This window comes from Ascaphus truei, chromosome 4 (assembly GCF_040206685.1).
Source record: "Ascaphus truei isolate aAscTru1 chromosome 4, aAscTru1.hap1, whole genome shotgun sequence".
NCBI lineage: Eukaryota > Metazoa > Chordata > Amphibia > Anura > Ascaphidae > Ascaphus > Ascaphus truei.
The window spans coordinates 234,146,591-234,163,447 of NC_134486.1; the positions used below are offsets into that span (position 1 = coordinate 234,146,591).

At 41.6% G+C, this 16,857-nt stretch overlaps 1 protein-coding gene across 7 annotated transcripts in view; it reads left to right on the top strand.

Annotated features, from left to right (window-relative positions):
• The window catches only part of FAM120B (family with sequence similarity 120 member B), a 140,481-nt gene that overhangs the window by 46,696 nt on the left and 76,928 nt on the right, over nucleotides 1-16,857 (top strand). For all 7 annotated transcript variants that reach the window (XM_075597018.1, XM_075597017.1, XM_075597020.1 and 4 more), the window contains exons 5-6: nucleotides 8,853-9,025; nucleotides 12,939-13,031. In XM_075597018.1, the coding sequence (XP_075453133.1) occupies nucleotides 8,853-9,025; nucleotides 12,939-13,031 (266 nt within the window). The remainder of the gene's footprint in view (nucleotides 1-8,852; nucleotides 9,026-12,938; nucleotides 13,032-16,857) is intronic.

Sequence of the window (16,857 nt, forward strand, 5' to 3'; positions counted from 1 at the left end):
AATAATGAAGCTTTAGTTTAACGTTACAGGAGAATGATGTTATACGGTTGCGTTGAGAAGTGCAGCCACTTTCATTGCTGGAGGGGCTAGAACACAGACGTGGCTGCATTGTAATCTCTCTGGCTTTATGCTATGTCACTGCTTTGAAAACATACCACTCGTTTTCCAGGTGCAGATTGCACGACTAACTTACGTTGACGTAATGGGGGTGGGCCTACCCGCGACCATGTGGTCATTACCATGGTCGCAATCCGGACCCTTCCGGCACTCAGTGTTAAGGTGGGATAGCGCTGATAGTACTGCAAGGACTATCCCATTCAAGTCGACCCGGGTTTTCATGCGGTAATGCCGTATCAGCACTGTCGCACCCAAATGTATTACCCACCGTGAACCTTCAACATCCTGAAAAAGCAATTATCTTAGAGGCTCAAACCACAACACTTGCACTCGCGCTCTGTAAGTGGCCCAACATACACATTATTCTGAGATATTTCCAAGAGCAGGTATTTTTTATTCGTTCCATGCACTTCTACACCCGAGACACCTCCCTGTGTCGTATTACAATTCCTCGTATTGTAACTTCCCTTCTGTAAAGCATCCATGATTCGCACTATACTATATACATACAAATATGTAGCACTTCCTTTTGTGCAGATCTGCACTGACATTACGAGACTGTCCCTTATCACACTGCTCTATTCTCTTTCTTTTTCTTATTGAGCGCTGACCGTACGCAAGCGCTATTCATTTTGCAGGCACACTGAGTCCCTGTCCCGTAGAGCTTACCGTCTCATTGTGGTGCCAGAGGCACAGGGAAATAAAGGGACTTGCCCAAGCTCACAAGGGGGTAGACACACGAAGCTCCATTACGTCTGGCCTCGTAACGTGACGGTATCTAAGTAGGTAACATCCGTTAGTTTTCCTCCATTTAATGGGTATCGACCAAGCTAAATATATGCAAAAACAACGGCCCTTCGCGAGCTCTTTAGCATATGCTTAACACCATGTTAAGTTTCCACTGCCTCGCGTTAGCTTTTAAATACTTCTATCAGGTCCCACAATAGGTGTTTAATTACATTGAAAAAAGAGAAGACAGGTGAAGAAAAGAACCCTGTAAATAACAGTATGATCGTTAAATCATACCTAACTGGGGTCTCACACTTATCCACACCCTGTATGTGAGTAACGCCAAGTTTTGCAGTGACCTAAGTAACGCATCATAAAATCCTTGCGTTACCTAGAACGGAGCTCGGAGGATCTGTGTTGTTACAGGGAACACCTCTTTTGCATATTATTAGCACGCACGTCCGTTATAATAATGCAAGGGCTCATTACGGCTGAAAATAACACGTAACGTATTGTTAGTGAGCTGTGAAGATACCCGTTATCACTTAACGAGACATTAACTGAAGTTATCGTTAAGTATTTAACGGACTTCTGAGGATCTACCCAAAGGAGAGCTGACACCGGGAATCGAACAAGGTTCACCCGACTCAAAGGCACTGATGTTACTACTCAGCTAGTCCTTCAGCCCATAGTTATGCAACCCTGTAGAAATCCTTAAGAATTGAATATGTTATAGCATTACAGCATTACATCCAGAGATGTCTTGATTTGTCCTTTATACCCTCGGTCGCTGCCTGTGCTTCATTGGGCTACGTCATGATGTAATAGGAACGCGTTGAAAGGACTAATGGCAGAATAAAGCACCTCCTTTCAATGAGGCATAATGTCAATTTATTTTTTTGTTTTAAACAATTTTTATTTCTTTTTTTGGATAACATGGGAGAAGGGTATGGGTACAGAAAAAAGCAGGATAGTGGGGTGGGGGGTGCAGTGCAGCCCCCGCCATGATTAAAACAATAAACAATACAGACATACCCCGCATTAACGTACGCAATGGGACCGGAGCATGTATGTAAAGCGAAAATGTACTTAAAGTGAAGCACTACCTTTTCTCCACTTATCGATGCATGTACTGTACTGCAATCGTCATAACTGATGTAAATAACGCATTTGTAACAGGCTCTATAGTCTCCCCGCTTGCGCACAGCTTCAGTACAGGTAGGGAGCCGGTATTGCTGTTCAGGACGTGCTGACAGGCGCATGCGTGAGCTGCGGTTTGCCTATTGGGCGATATGTCCTTACTCGCGAGTGTACTTAAAGTGAGTGTCCTTAAACCGGGGTATGCCTGTAGTGATAATCTCTTTAGTATAGTTTTAACAATCTTAATAATTGTAGTCACAAAGGAGAAAAAATTAAAACAAACAACCACGGTGGGGGTGGGGGGGGGGGATTGGGGGTGGAGCAAGAGGTCCCTTTGGTAACAGTCCTTTTATTTTCCCTGAATCATTGTTTTTTTATATGGTTTAGTTGATCACTTTCGGATAACTTATCCATTACTCGCATATATTTTAAATGATTATTTTTAGTATTTTCCCAATAGTTTAAATTTGTAAGTCTTGTAGTGACGCTATGTCTTCTAGAAAAGCACTTAACCAAGGATTCCAGATTTTTTTTTCATATTTATCCATAGTATTATTCATAAATGCCGTCAATTTTTCCATTTCTAAAACATGTTGCACCTTCTCCTAAAAAAACTTGATGTGATGGTATATTCATTTGCTTCATTTGAAGTGCTATTGTGCATCTGGTTGCTGTCAACAGATGTGCGATAGATTTGTTTGTGGCATACGACACATTGGGCACTGGTTTCCCTAGGATCAATATTACGGGGTCCATTGGTATAGAAACATCAAACACCATGTTGATCTTTCTTAAAATTTTCCTCCAAAAGGGAACAACCTTTTGGGTAGGTCCAGAATATATGAAGTAATGTGCCTCTACAGCCACAATTTCTCCAGCACAGCGCACTCGCTCCCTTATAAATATGTGCAATCCTATCCGGTGTTAAATACCATCTCACCATAATTTTATACCTATTTTCTTTGATAATGGTGCAGAGAGATGAGCTCGCTGCTGCCTCCCAGATCTCTGCCCAATCCTCTTTAGAATTTCTGCTCCTATATCTTTTTCCCATTGAGTCATATGCAAGTGTTTTTTATTTTTGTCCCGAGAGCACAGTCTAGAATATATATTTGATCTCAAACCTCTTTGTTGCGTTTGTACTGTGCACCTTTCTTCAAATTTAGTTAGTTGTGTATCCCCTTGCGGGAAAGATTTAAAATTGATAAAATGCCTGATTTGTGTGTATCTGAAGTACTCTGAGAGTGGAATATTATATTTCTTTCGTATTTCTTCAAATGTATATATTTTCTCCGGAAACATAACATCCTTAATCCTAAGTATTCCTCTTAAGATCCAAATATTATTCCTGCCCATTATACATCCTGGGGGAAATTCCTCATTCCTCTAGAGAGGGGTCATAAGTGAGCATCGTCTCTTTAATCCCTTTCTTTTCTCCCAATTATCCCAAATATATCATGTAAATGGAATAACCGGGTGACTGTATATCTCTTGAGTTCTATTCTTTCTAGGGATCCACAGTAATATATCTATATTCTGTGTTGGGATCTCATTTGCCTCAATTTCCACCTATTTAACCTCCTGGGTGGGTCTATGCCAGGCCGGTAAGTGTTTTTAGTGTTCCTGTCTCTACTCCTAATGCCAGTGCCTCTGATTTTGTTTTGTTTATTTTATAATTTGAGAAAAAATTGAATGTTGAAATCTCCTCAAATAGATTAGGAAGTGATGTCAGTGGTTTGGTAAGTGTTAGTAAAATATCATCTGCGTAAAAAGTGCAAATAATAACAGAGACAATGGACAACCTTGTCTTGTCCCATTATTTATATTAATTACACTGTAGCTGATCCCGGTCATTTAACTTGGCCTCTGGTTGGTTATAGAGCGCTATAATACCATTTAGTACATTTCCCCTGATTCCAAATTTCTCTAGCGTTGTAAACATATATGACCTGTCCACTTGGTGAAATGCTTTTTCAGCATCCAGTGAGATTAGTAACGTAGGTATTTTTGATATATTTGCTAAATGTGTGAGATTTATTACTCTCCTTATATTATCGGCTGCTTGTCTCCCTAAAATAAATCCCACCTGATCTGGGTTGATTATTCTAGCTAACAGTTTATTTAATCTTATTGCAATAATTTTACTATACATTTTAATATCTGTATTGATCAGTGAGATAGGTCTATAATTACTACAGCAATTATGATCCCTACCTGGTTTTGGAATCACAGAAATTTGTGCTCTCAACATTGAGGGAGGAATTTCTTTACCCTTCATAAAAGACAAATGAAAAGAAGATACACACAAGCGCACCGGGGATTACTATTGACCTAATAATACAAATGGATATAGTGCCTTATACTAAAAGAATTCTCAAAATGGGACAAAGGTGATAAAATATTTATTGAATAATAAAACAGTCTACAAGACCACACACTAACACAAAAGAATGCGACAACAAGCGGTACCAACTCCGCTATAGTGCTACAGTGTACACTCACACTATACAAACAAACAGCATATACACATAAAATATACACACAGACCAGCAGGTCACCAAAAACACCCCATCTACTGTGGTACGCCAGCCATTAATCGGCTACTAGAGCAGAGTAAATGGCTGATATGAGGGAGGCAGGTACTCACCACAGAAGCGCGAGCTGGAGTTGCTCGATAGGGGCTTAACTGTCCGGACCGCGCCAGCCGCGGAGATCGCATCACAGCCCGAACTTCCTGGTACCCCGCCTCAGCCAACCAGCAAGCGCGTAGAGTGACCTCTGTGATTTTGGGGAGGCGCTCCAACATATTAAGCTGCAAGGGGAGCCTGAATTGAAAGGAACTTCAGCGACAGCCTGAGCGCGGAAAACTTATTGCATATGTGCCTGCATAAAAGAGTTAAAAAGTTTTCCCAAAAAGGGTACAAAAAGTGCTTTGAATGTTTTATAATAATTATTCGAGAGTCCGTCTGGGCCAGGAGTTTTTGTATTGATCACTGCCAGTATCTCTTCTTGTGAAATCTCTGCATTTCATTAAACACTATCCTCGTCTTTCAGAGTTGGTAATTAACATAAGTCTAAATAAGTGTCTAATTGTTGTTAAATATATCTGGGTTTTGTTTATGTTTATTTTGTAAATTATATAAAAGAGTAGTATGCTATAAATTCCTCCTCTATTACTTTTGGGTCAAATGACGTTTCTCCATTTCTCATTTTAATTGATTTAATATTGGAGGAAATTTTGATCTTTCTCAGTTTCTGAGCTAATAGTCTGTCCGCTTTACTACCTTTTTGGTAGAACAATTGTTTAGTCCATTTGTGTGTCATTTTATGAAGATGTTGACGTTTCTCGAAACAGTCTGTGACAGCAATTGGTTATGTTACCTACGCATGCATTACATTTTGGTGGAGGTTTGTCTGTACATGCACTCTCAGATTCTCAGTGCTATAAACAGGTGTGAGATTGAGATAAGAAGGGAACGTGCTTGTTTAAGGTGATGAAAATCACTATAAATCACGGAAGTGTCAATCTGTTCGTATCACAGGTGGAAAATACTTATATAACTTATCTTCCAACTCCTAGAGCTGGAGTGAGTATCAGGGTAGAAGTATTTATTAGATTCTGTTGACCCTGAGGAATACTCGCTCCTGTAAAGATTCCTACACAAATTCCATCTCCCTTTGGTAACCAGAAGGCTCTGTTAACTGTTAACTGTTGACATTTTTTTTTAAAACACATTATGTGGGTTACATTTTCCTGGTAGCTCCATATTGTTTGCCAGGACAGGAAATTACTAGCATCCCTGGCCCGAGAATAAATCTCCCTTTATACCGACTTGACATGCACTGTCAGGGGGTCAGTGTCAGGCTGATCCTTCATTTCTTCTCCTGAGTGATATGTTTTAGTCTTCTGAGCAGTACAAAGCCCTGTGCCTTCTGAAACCTACTTCACATTCCTGAGAGGCACGAGCCTTGCACAAGTTCACTGTTATCCCTCAGCAGACATGCCGTCCGAGCCTGCCCCATGAATAAAACTGAATCGACACCAGGTATTCTAGACTCAAAAATAAATAAACACCCATGTTTAACCTGTCTTAAATGCGGGGTCAGTTTGCTAGCTGGTATAGCGTTCTATTGTCAGGGAAGCAGTTGAATAAGGTGACACACTTTGGCCTAACATTCTATGGAATGTTTGTATACTCTTCTGTCACTCTCTCCCTCTGCCCTTTCTGCTACTCAGGGGCCTGCAAGACTTCACAGAACAATGCATAGCGTGAACGGCTAGCAATAAAGGGGTTCAAACGGAACAAAAAAAAACCCAGAACATTTAATTCATTATGTGATTTGGACTTTGGGAATTAAGAGTGATACAAGACGTTTTACACGTGTTCCATTCTGACAACTTTCTACAATATAATCAGTAATGCTTAAGCCTAATAATGCAACATTGTATACTATGATTGTTCATGATTCATATGTATTGAAATGTTTTAATTACTGTTTCTTTCCCCTCTATTCTAACATTTTGGTTTCTGACTGGGGTAAAGAGGGTTGGTGTGTGTGTGTGTGTGTGTGTGTGTGTGTGTGTGTGTGTGTGTGTGTGTGTGTGTGTGTGTGTGTGTGTGTGTGTGTGTGTGTGTGTGTGTGTGTGTGTGTGTGTGTGTGTGTGTGTGTTATATGATTAATTTATATCTGTGGTATTGTAGTAACTAGGAAAATGGGCTGAGTAGGTACTTCAAGTAATAATTATATGAGTAACCTGTTCATTTTCGTGAAATCTCTTTCAAAACGTATTGTTCTGTTCAGAAGCCATAATACCAGAAGAGATACTTCATGGATCATAGTTTTTTTTTTTTAATTCTGTTTCTTATTATTAAATTATACATGTTATCTTTATGCTCAACCTCACTGCATATATCACTCTGAGAATGTTTTTGAGAAATTGAGTGACTACGGTGGTCTTGGAATAATTGGCTGAGTAAAGTACAACTAGAACAGTATTTTTCAACCTTGGGTTCCCCGTGCATCCCAAAAAGGTTTCTTGCAATTTTCAGGTCATTTGAACACTGTACCACATACAGAAGAATTTACAATGCATCTGATCTCCGACACACAATTAGAGAGGGTTGGGGATCCTTACAATGCATCTGATCTCATACCCTCTATTAGAGAGGGTTGGGGTTTGCTTACAATGTATCTGATCTCACACTCGCTATTAGATAGGGTTAGGGTTCCGCAGGTTCTCTTAATCTGAGACTTTAAAGGAAACATTTGACTTTTGTGTGGCCAGTGGCGTAACTAGATATGCGGGGGCCCCCGGGCAAAACATTTTTTCCCCTTCCCCCATCTCTCCCTGATCCTCTCTCTCATCATCCCTCCTCCTCATCATCCCTCCTAATCTCTCCTCAGCATCATCAGATCTCCCCCTCATCACCCTCAGCTCTCTCCCTCATCATCATCACCATCAGATCATCAGATCTCCCCCAGTCCCCCTCATCATCAGATCTCGCCCAGTCCCCCTCGTCATCATTATATCTCCCCCAGTCCTCCTCATCATCAGATTTCCCCCAGTCTACCTCATCATCAGCATCATATCTCCCCCAGACCCCCTAATCATCATCATCATATCTCCCCCATTCCCCATCATCGTCATCATCATATCTCCCCTTGTCCCCATCATCATCATTATCATCATCAGATCTCCCCCAGTCCCCATAATCATCATCATCATCATCATATCTCCCCCATTCCCCATCATCGCCATCATCAGATCTCCCCTTGTCCCCACCATCATCATCATCATCATCATCATCATCATCATCATCAGATCTCCCCCATAATCATCATCATCAGATCTCCCTCAGTCTCCCTCATCATGAGATCTCCCCAAGTCCCCCTCATCATCAACATCATCATCAGTTCTCCCCCAGTCCCACTGATCATCATCAGATCTCCCCAAGTCCCCCTCATCATCAACATCATCATCAGTTCTCCCCCAGTCCCACTGATCATCATCAGATCTCCCCCAGTCCCCTTCATCATCAGAACTGCCCCTAGTCCCCTTCATCATCAGATCTCCCCCAGCCCCCTTATCATCATCATCATCATCATCATCATCATCATCATCATCATCATCATCATCAGATCTTCCCCAGTCCCCCTCATCATCATCATCATTATAATCATCAGATCTTTCCCAGTCCCCCTCATCATCATCATTATATCTCCCCATTCCCCCTCATCATCATCATCATCAGATCTCCCCTAGTCTCTCTCATCAGATCTCACCCAGTCCCCCTCAACATCATCATCAGATCTCTCCCCCACCCCCCAGATCACCCCTCCTCCTCTCCTCCATGCCTACCTGGGTAATGGAGACAGGCGCAGGGAGATTGTATGCGGCAGCAGCAGCGGGACCCCGGCGTAAAAGAATTAGCCAGTAGAAGAATCACTTGAGGCAGAGCAGCACAGCACGAAGTGAGGAGCGCTCTTTAGCAGCATACACCAGAATTTCCGGGTCAGACTGCAAGAGTGTGTCAGTGTGCCATTGCCGTCCTGCTCTGCCTCAAGTGATTCTTCTACCGGCTAATTCTTTAACGCCGGGGTCCCGCTGCTGCTGCCGCATACAATCTCCCCCCCGCCTGTCTCTACAGGTGGGGGGAGAGCGGGCCCCCCAAGAACGCGTCCCCCGGGCTGTCTGGGCTATAGCTATGCCCATGGTGTGGGCCCTTTGCTTGTGTACTTGCATATTAAACAGATTAAGCTGCCAGTGATGTTACACCTCCTTTCCACTTCATTTTCACTCTCCTTTGTTTGTCTACCATGGCACAGATTTTTGTGACAGACAATGCGCTTCTTTTGTTTTTTAGGTGGAACACCAAGTGTGAGGAGCCTGTGGCTGGACGAAGGTCCAGGGGTTCAGGGAAAACGATTCTACATATGCATGGCATGCTTTCACGCAGAGGGCTTCACAGAACAGCTCAGAGGCCTTGACCCTTCCCTTGCTGCTGTCTGCTGCCTGCTGATTTATCTTGCACTACAGGTACAGCTTGCTATTCTGTCTTTACAATTATAGCACGGAAGGTACCCACTATTCTCAAACACCCTATTTCTGGTAGGGTCTTCTCAGCAAAACAAAGGACATATAGTCACATCAGATATTGAAATATTAATAAAGGGAATTTGTAAAAGTAGTGTAGTGGAAAAAGGACATGAGATTGCAGTAGTATGTGTATTGAGTGGAACTGGTCATATAGCATACAGGGTAGGTTTTATAGGGAGTCTACTAAAACATTTATTCAACACCATACATTTCCCTTGAGGCCAAAAAAATCAAAAGTGGATCACTGCTAGCTCAAAGTATAACTAGTTGGACATAAAAATCCTTAGTCATATTGATAATCATTATAATGTTCCATAGTCTGGGTATGTTCCGTGGTTCATTGGGCAGGTATGAGGAAATGTGTGAATCAGTGTTTCATCAAGAAGAGAAGGGATGTGTGGAGTTAATTACGGGGTATACCGGACCACTGGCAGGGCTGTATTAACAGAGGATATGATGATTGGCCTCACAAGTAACTATACCAAATAGTAGTCCTACCTCCGTCTCCATTCAATCCTGGATCCGACAGACGCAGCGTCCCGCAGTCCACGATCAGCGTTGCAGCTGAGAGAAAATTTCCTGATCTCTTGGCACCTCTGCTGGAATCTGTTACTTTGCTGCTTCCAGTCTGTCCACGGTCTTCTTTAGAAATAATATACAAATAAAACATCATAGATTGTCCACACCGAAATCTGCCTCTCCCACGGAACCGCCACTCCAATCGAACGATTAGCACACTGTAGATACTGTGGATTGATTGGTCCGTCATCCAGATAAAAATGCACCTAGCAACTCAACTTATTAAGTTACATATTTAAAAAACAAAAAACATAATAGAGACAGGAGGAGATTTTTTTGTCCCTTTCCTGTCTCTATTATGGTTTTTGTTTTTGAAATATGTAACTTAATAAAACTTTTTTATTTTTTCAACACCCGGTGAGTTGCTAAGTGCATTTTTGTCTGGATGACGGACCAACCAATCCACAGTACCTACATTTCCCTTGAGATTTCAGATATTGCACAGTATAGACAGGCCACGCAAGTACAGTAGCTAACAAAGTTTAATTATATAAGTACAGGTTACTCCGTTAAAGCATTTTCAAAACACCAGACCCCACTTGTATTTTTAACGTGTTTAATTATGTACTGGTTTTTAAAGTACCTGCCAGTAACACTCTGGCTTTGAGAGAAATAACATGGTGAAATTTCGTTGCCTGGGTATTTGTCAGCGTTCCTGTAAACCATTTGCCTGTGTTCCTGCTGGTGATCATTTTTTCGCACTTCCCTCCACTGGATAGTTCTCACTCCAGGTGCCAAGTTTTACACACTTGCACAAGGAGGACACACTTGCACTGCACGTGATCATTTCTTGTGCTCACATATGCATATTATTTTGTAGCCGTGTCCGTAACTAAAGCACGTAAAGCATAACCGTTTTATCTTCTCTGAATATATGCAATCTATTCTGAAACCTGATAACACTACTGATTCTAGAAGTACCATTGATAGCAAGCTGTAATACCACAGATCTGTGAAATAGTACAATCAATGTACCTACTTGCAATTTCACTCACCGTAAAACCCTTTACCCACATATGAAATAGTTTCTATAAACACAGGAAAGGTAAGGTGTGATACCAGCTCTAGAACCTCTTATGAGTCACTATTCGGGTTCACACACCGTATCAGGTGTGGATAGTAGACTTCCGTGTTCTTGATTAAGAAATTAAAAGGAGTGGTATCACTTGCTTGCCCAAAAAGTTTATTTTTTTAAATTTTTTAAACAATTCACATTTATTTTATTATGAAATACTTCCATTAGATTCCATGTTGGAGAAATATTCAAGTCAAATAATTATATGTGGTCTTCAAAAAAAAGGCTAGTTCTTGGAATTTCCGAGTTACAACTTTGCTGCCCCTGTCTGATCATAGTAGTAAGGAATCTGCGCTGAATCCTTTCCTCAGTGAGATATGTACATGTATGATAATGAGATACCTAAACCTACATAAAAGCAGTACTGTATGTACTGTATGCACCTTGATATTTGTTGTTGCACAATTTGAAGTTAAGCTTAAACCTACATTTGTTAAACTACACAGCAAATTATGAAACAGTGGTTGAGTCACTGTTGCTTAACCCCAGCATAGTGTACTGAGTGTGGGCAAATTATTCAGTCCAAAAATGAGTAATACTGGGCTTGAATGTATGAGAGCACAACCTTGTCAAGTGGTGAGTGGAGCTATATTGGGCTAAACTCTCAAGTTTTATGCCACAAAATATAATGCCGGGAATTCGTAAGGAAACCACGAGTACCATGGTAGAAGTTACAGGCATAGTCACACTTCAAAAGCCGTAAGGAAGCTAGCAATGGGTCTTAAACTGGATTCTTCCACTCCAAAGGCCATCCCATTATCACTAGACTGCTCCATCTGATCAATTTTCATGGCAAAGCCTCGGGCGCTGAACATATTGTTTTTTTTATTGCAAAACTGAGTATAAACAAGCTATACTGCCCCAAAGTGAGCTGCATCTTCTTCTTTTTTAACCCTTTCGTAACATGGGGACCTCCCCTCCAACTGTAGAAGGGTTAACGTGTTCTGTTACAGATACTGAGCGTCTCAATTTCTCGTAAACATCCACTTCAAAAGTGGAAAGTAAATCAATTATGTTTAGAGCACAAAAAAAAAATGTGGTGAATTCTCCAAGGTAGCCTGAGGCTTGGGGGGAATTATGTGAAGTATTCCTATAGTGTGGTGCAAGGGCTGAAAATGAAGTACAGCCGACTCTTTCTTAGACCTGGGGACAGTAAACAGACTTCTGGAGGGTGAATGTTGTTAGCAGACATGCTGGCCAACATGTTAAAACGTCTATCAGGGAGATTTGGGAGGAAAGTGAAGGAGATCTTTTCATCTTTTATTGACTTGCAAGTGTAGTGTTTTCAGAGGAGTCTCCAATAATTAGAGTGTGGTATAAAAGAAAGGGTCAGGGACAGCACTCACTTTATCTTTAGTGCACGTGTGATTAGGTCATTTACAGAACCATCATTATTGATTGATACTTTTATTGAAGAGTAGCATACAGTGGTGCACAGAAGTAGGCATAGCTGGTCTCGGGAATAATGACAAAACATGAAAGATGTTTCAGGTACGTTTCTGGACGTCTGGTAAATAAGGAGTGTTTGCAGATAGGCTTTTACCAGACAGACATATCTCTATCGCCCGTAGTCGTTGTTTCTTACCTTGACATTTGATAGCCAGGAGCTCTTTAAAAAAAAAAATTGACACTTTATTCACTGATGGACCCTTTCAACTCCTAACTTTTTAACATCAGATCACCATCATTAAAACTAGATCCCTGCGGTTTTGTGTACACAAACAGCTCCTAGGAAAGCAGAGCCTATGACACTCATACACTAGTGGAATAAAATACAAATAAACTGTCTCAGCAAATGTATCTATTTACAGGCAGCAAACTAAACAGAAAACCCACACACGTGTCATTATCCTAATTCAAAGAAGCACAGACCCAAGCCTTTCCATATGTTAAGTGAGCGCGGGCCTCTTAGGACCATTGAGAAGACAATTGAAGTGTGCTTGGGTGTAGATAGGTGGGTGGGATGAAGGAGAGTTAGGGTGGCCTCCAGCTACAAACTCAAAGCTGGAAATAGGTATTTGGCTCCCTTATCTGAATCCCTGTAGCTGGAATGTGGTGAAATCTTGAGCACCTCTCCCTGAATCTGTGCATTTAGTGTGCTGCGCAGGTCTTCTGTCCGAGACCCATTTGCAAATCAACAGTACTCCTACCCTTGCCTCACACCTACGATTTCCCCACCCCCCTTTCTGTCATCATCAGGTGGACAGCCTCAGCCTGACGGACCTGGAAGCTTTTCTAGCTCAAGCTCTCTGCCTTCGAGGGAAATCGTCAGGTCAGCTAAAGAGCTTGCAGGTACAGACACGACATGTCTATTAGCACAGTGCCTCTGATAAACCCGATGTGACCCGGCACTCGCCTTTAGAGTGCCCCCTAGCACTTTGATTGTCCCCTGATAAGGGTTAATAATGCAGGGAGAAGCAGATAGGAGTCTCCGTGATACATTCACAGCCACAACATGCGCAAGAAGAACTTGATGAACCCACTGATGTGTCATTGTGTGGAGCAGGTGCTTGTGATTTACTGGTGCTTTAAAGCTATGAATGACAAAATGTGTAGCACACTCACTGAAATCAAATGAAGATTGACCAGTATTATTACATAATGTAGAGAACAACGTATTCGTGCTATATACCACAGGGACCTTTTTCAAGGCTTTGTTATAGGACCGAACCATTAGCACTATGTAATTATAAATACCGATCAATTGTCATTAGACATCTGTGAGGGAACTCCACTAGTCTGTGTATAGAAATATACACACACAAAGCTGCACTGCCCGTTAAGAGATAGACGGGAGCTTGAATCGAAGCACAAACCGTCTAAACCAGGGGTGGCCAACTCCAGTCCTCAAGGGCCACCAACGGGTCAGGTTTTCAGGATATCCCTACTTCAGCACAGGTGGCTCAACCAGTGGCTCAGTCGGAATGACTCACCCACCTGTGCTGAAGCACAGATATCCTGAAAACCTGACCTCTTGGTGACCCTTGAGGACTGGAGTTGGCCAGCCCGGGTCTAAACAAAAAAAAACCTCTTCAGAAAAAATGTGCAAATGTATAATGTAAAAATATTATTGAAAACATATTGCAAAAAAATTGATAATTCTAAATAATAATAATAAAAATTAAAAAAAAGTAATAGTTCTTTATATACTCAGGTAGCGGCTCCCATAATGAATAGTAATCTTTAAGTACGTGCTGACAGGGCGTTATGTGGGGCTATTTTACTTCTCATTACCCACATCGATGGGCGAGCTATTAATGACATGCTTATCAATTTTATATATACATTGTTTTTTTTTTAATCTTTTAGTGTGCACACAACTGTGTAGCTGCAATGCTTTAATGGGGCAGTCCAAGCCGGGTATTTTTCTTCTTTTACAGCATTGAAGCATTTTGTGTTTCATTGTGTGCAAGCGAATTTATGAGGAATAAATGACAATGTATTTCACTACCTTGTTTTGCTCAATGAATGATCCCGGTAAAAAGGTGTAAATAACCCGGTCTCAATGTCACAATAGACTTTTTGCGATTTTGAAAGCTAATACAGTATGTCTATTAATAATTACAGCATGACTTCATCTTAAAATGAGATTTATACGACGGATCGGTCATATTCATTTTCTTTCATCACAAAACACCACCACTACACTGGTATAAATGTCTGTACACACACACACACACACACACACACACACACACACACACACACACACACACACACACACACACACACACGTACACAAACACGTACACACACGTACACACACGTACACTCACACTCACACACACTCACACACACTAGAAAGTGACAATAACAAATGTGTATATATTTAAAGAGACAATCCGAGCCGTGTTTTTTTTTATACCGGATTGAAGCAGGGGGTCATTTCCGGAGCTGAACCCCATTAATTTCAGCTCCGGGGACCTCCTGCTTCCAGAGACACTTATCTTCATAGCGGGAGCCAGTAGCCACTCAAGGATTCACACTGTGGTTGCCTTTCAAAGCTCTTCGGACCCTATGGGCCAATAGGAAGTCCTGATGTCATGCAGTGCGGCTTCCTATTGGCCCATGTGACCGGTGGCTTTAAACTGCAGAGAGGTAAGTATCTCTTGAATCAGGGGTTCTCCCGGGCTGACATTAATGGGGATTTTTGGCCAAGAACGGCCGCTTCGAATGGCAAACATATATTTCTTTATGGCATACACTTGTAATTCATCTTGTTTTGAAGCTGGCCTGGATCACTGCACCGTCTTCCAAATGAGGCCATATATTTTTCTTTCTCCATTTTTTTTCATTGGAAGAGACAATATTTCCTCAGTTACAGTACCTGGCAAAACCCATTGTCTTTCAGGAGCAGACTTGCAAAGGTGGAGGGTTTGTATTATTTATTTGTGTTACTCACCACAACTTAATTAGTCTGTCTGAGCCAGGTTTGAAAACAGTCACCACATTTTAAACGATGAAGCAAATGTTGACCGTAAAACGGCAGAGAGCAGTACATTTTGGAGAAAGTATGACTCCATTGGTGCTGTATTGGTGTTTGCTCTCTATGTAGTAGCTTAGTAAGTAAGACGAGTGCTTTAAGAGGAAATTATATTGTGCTTCTGATAGCCAGGTCATTAAAAAGGAATGTTAGTGTGGGAAAGGTGGCAGAGGAAGGCAGCCTGGATTTCAGAGAAGATAAATTATTTCCTTCCACATAATAATCTTGATGCACATATTGCAGCCCTCAGCACTTACAAGAAGTGAAAGCTCTTAATCAGCCAATTCAGACTGTGTGTTAGGGGCGGGATGTCAAATACCCCACATTGTTTGTTTTTTTTCTCCCATGGTACAAACCTAAAACCACAAATTAAATAATTCCTGCTCTTGAAAGGGGTGCAAATGTTGGGCCGCCCCCCCCAATTTTTTTTCCCTCTTTCCAACCATAGTGGCCTGCAATGCATTGCCAAGCTCTTCAATGCCAGAGGGACCCGCAACGCAAAGCAATGTGCTGCTTGTTACTCTGGCAGTGAATGGTGTAAATAATATGTTGAAAGAATGTGATAGAACTGCACACAGTGAAGTTATCGGAACACTAGAGCACAGAAACTTCCAATGAAGTCAACGGGAGTGGCCATGTGATAAAGCTCGATTCAGCAATATCGCAGTTTAATAACCCCTGGTGTATCTCCGTCTTTTTAAATATTATAGATTCCTTTTGATAGGTTAAGGCGTGTACCTACCTGATAAACTAGCACCTCTGTGCTTTTATTATTATATTTTTTCTATTGTGGGTTCCTTGTGTATTTGATCTTTGATTAGGCTATAATGAAGGTATTAAAAAAAATCGGCACTGTAATTCGATTAATGAGGTCCTATATCATCATATTTATCTTTAAATAGCAGTGCACGCTGATCATCATTTTATCTTTCACTTTTTATTTAATTTTTAAAATAGCTTTTCTTGCCCTTTCCTATGCTGATTTTTTAAAATCTGATTGTAACCCTCCCCTGCCTGGCTTCTAGGGAGGACATTGGTGTGTTATGTATGGCCACTCCACATGGGTTACTTCGTTGATGTTCTGAGACTCAGACCCCTCTCTGAATTATCCCGGTAATGCTAGGCCCATTGGGAATCCTAGCGGGTCCTGTACAAGTGACCCCAATACCTTTTGGTCTGTGTGGGAACTACCACTTCCCTGCAGCCGGAGAGGACTGTTAATGCAGGTCCGCGGTTAGAGATGATCCGCCGACACGCAGGAGTCCTCGTTACTGAGGCCCTCTGTGGCATGACGTTTCATACTTCGGAACCTATATTGGACTCCTTTAATCTTCTTCTGGGATCCTAACTTAACTAGGGTACTGTTGCTAGCTACAACATAATAAAGTGGAGTGAGCACTGATTTGTACTATTGTATTACATGGATCCTTATCTTTCCTCCCCGAGGCTCCTCTCCTCTTGTCCTCCTAGAACCTAACCTTCTCAAACCTTTCCCTACCCTTATGTTCTCTCCGTGATGTCATGATCCCATGGCAACACAAGGTGGGGCCCGGTACACGCTAACCATGCTAGTAACCATTTAGAGTGGGCATTACACGATGCTCCCTTCAGGAGATATAAGTATTTGTACTATTA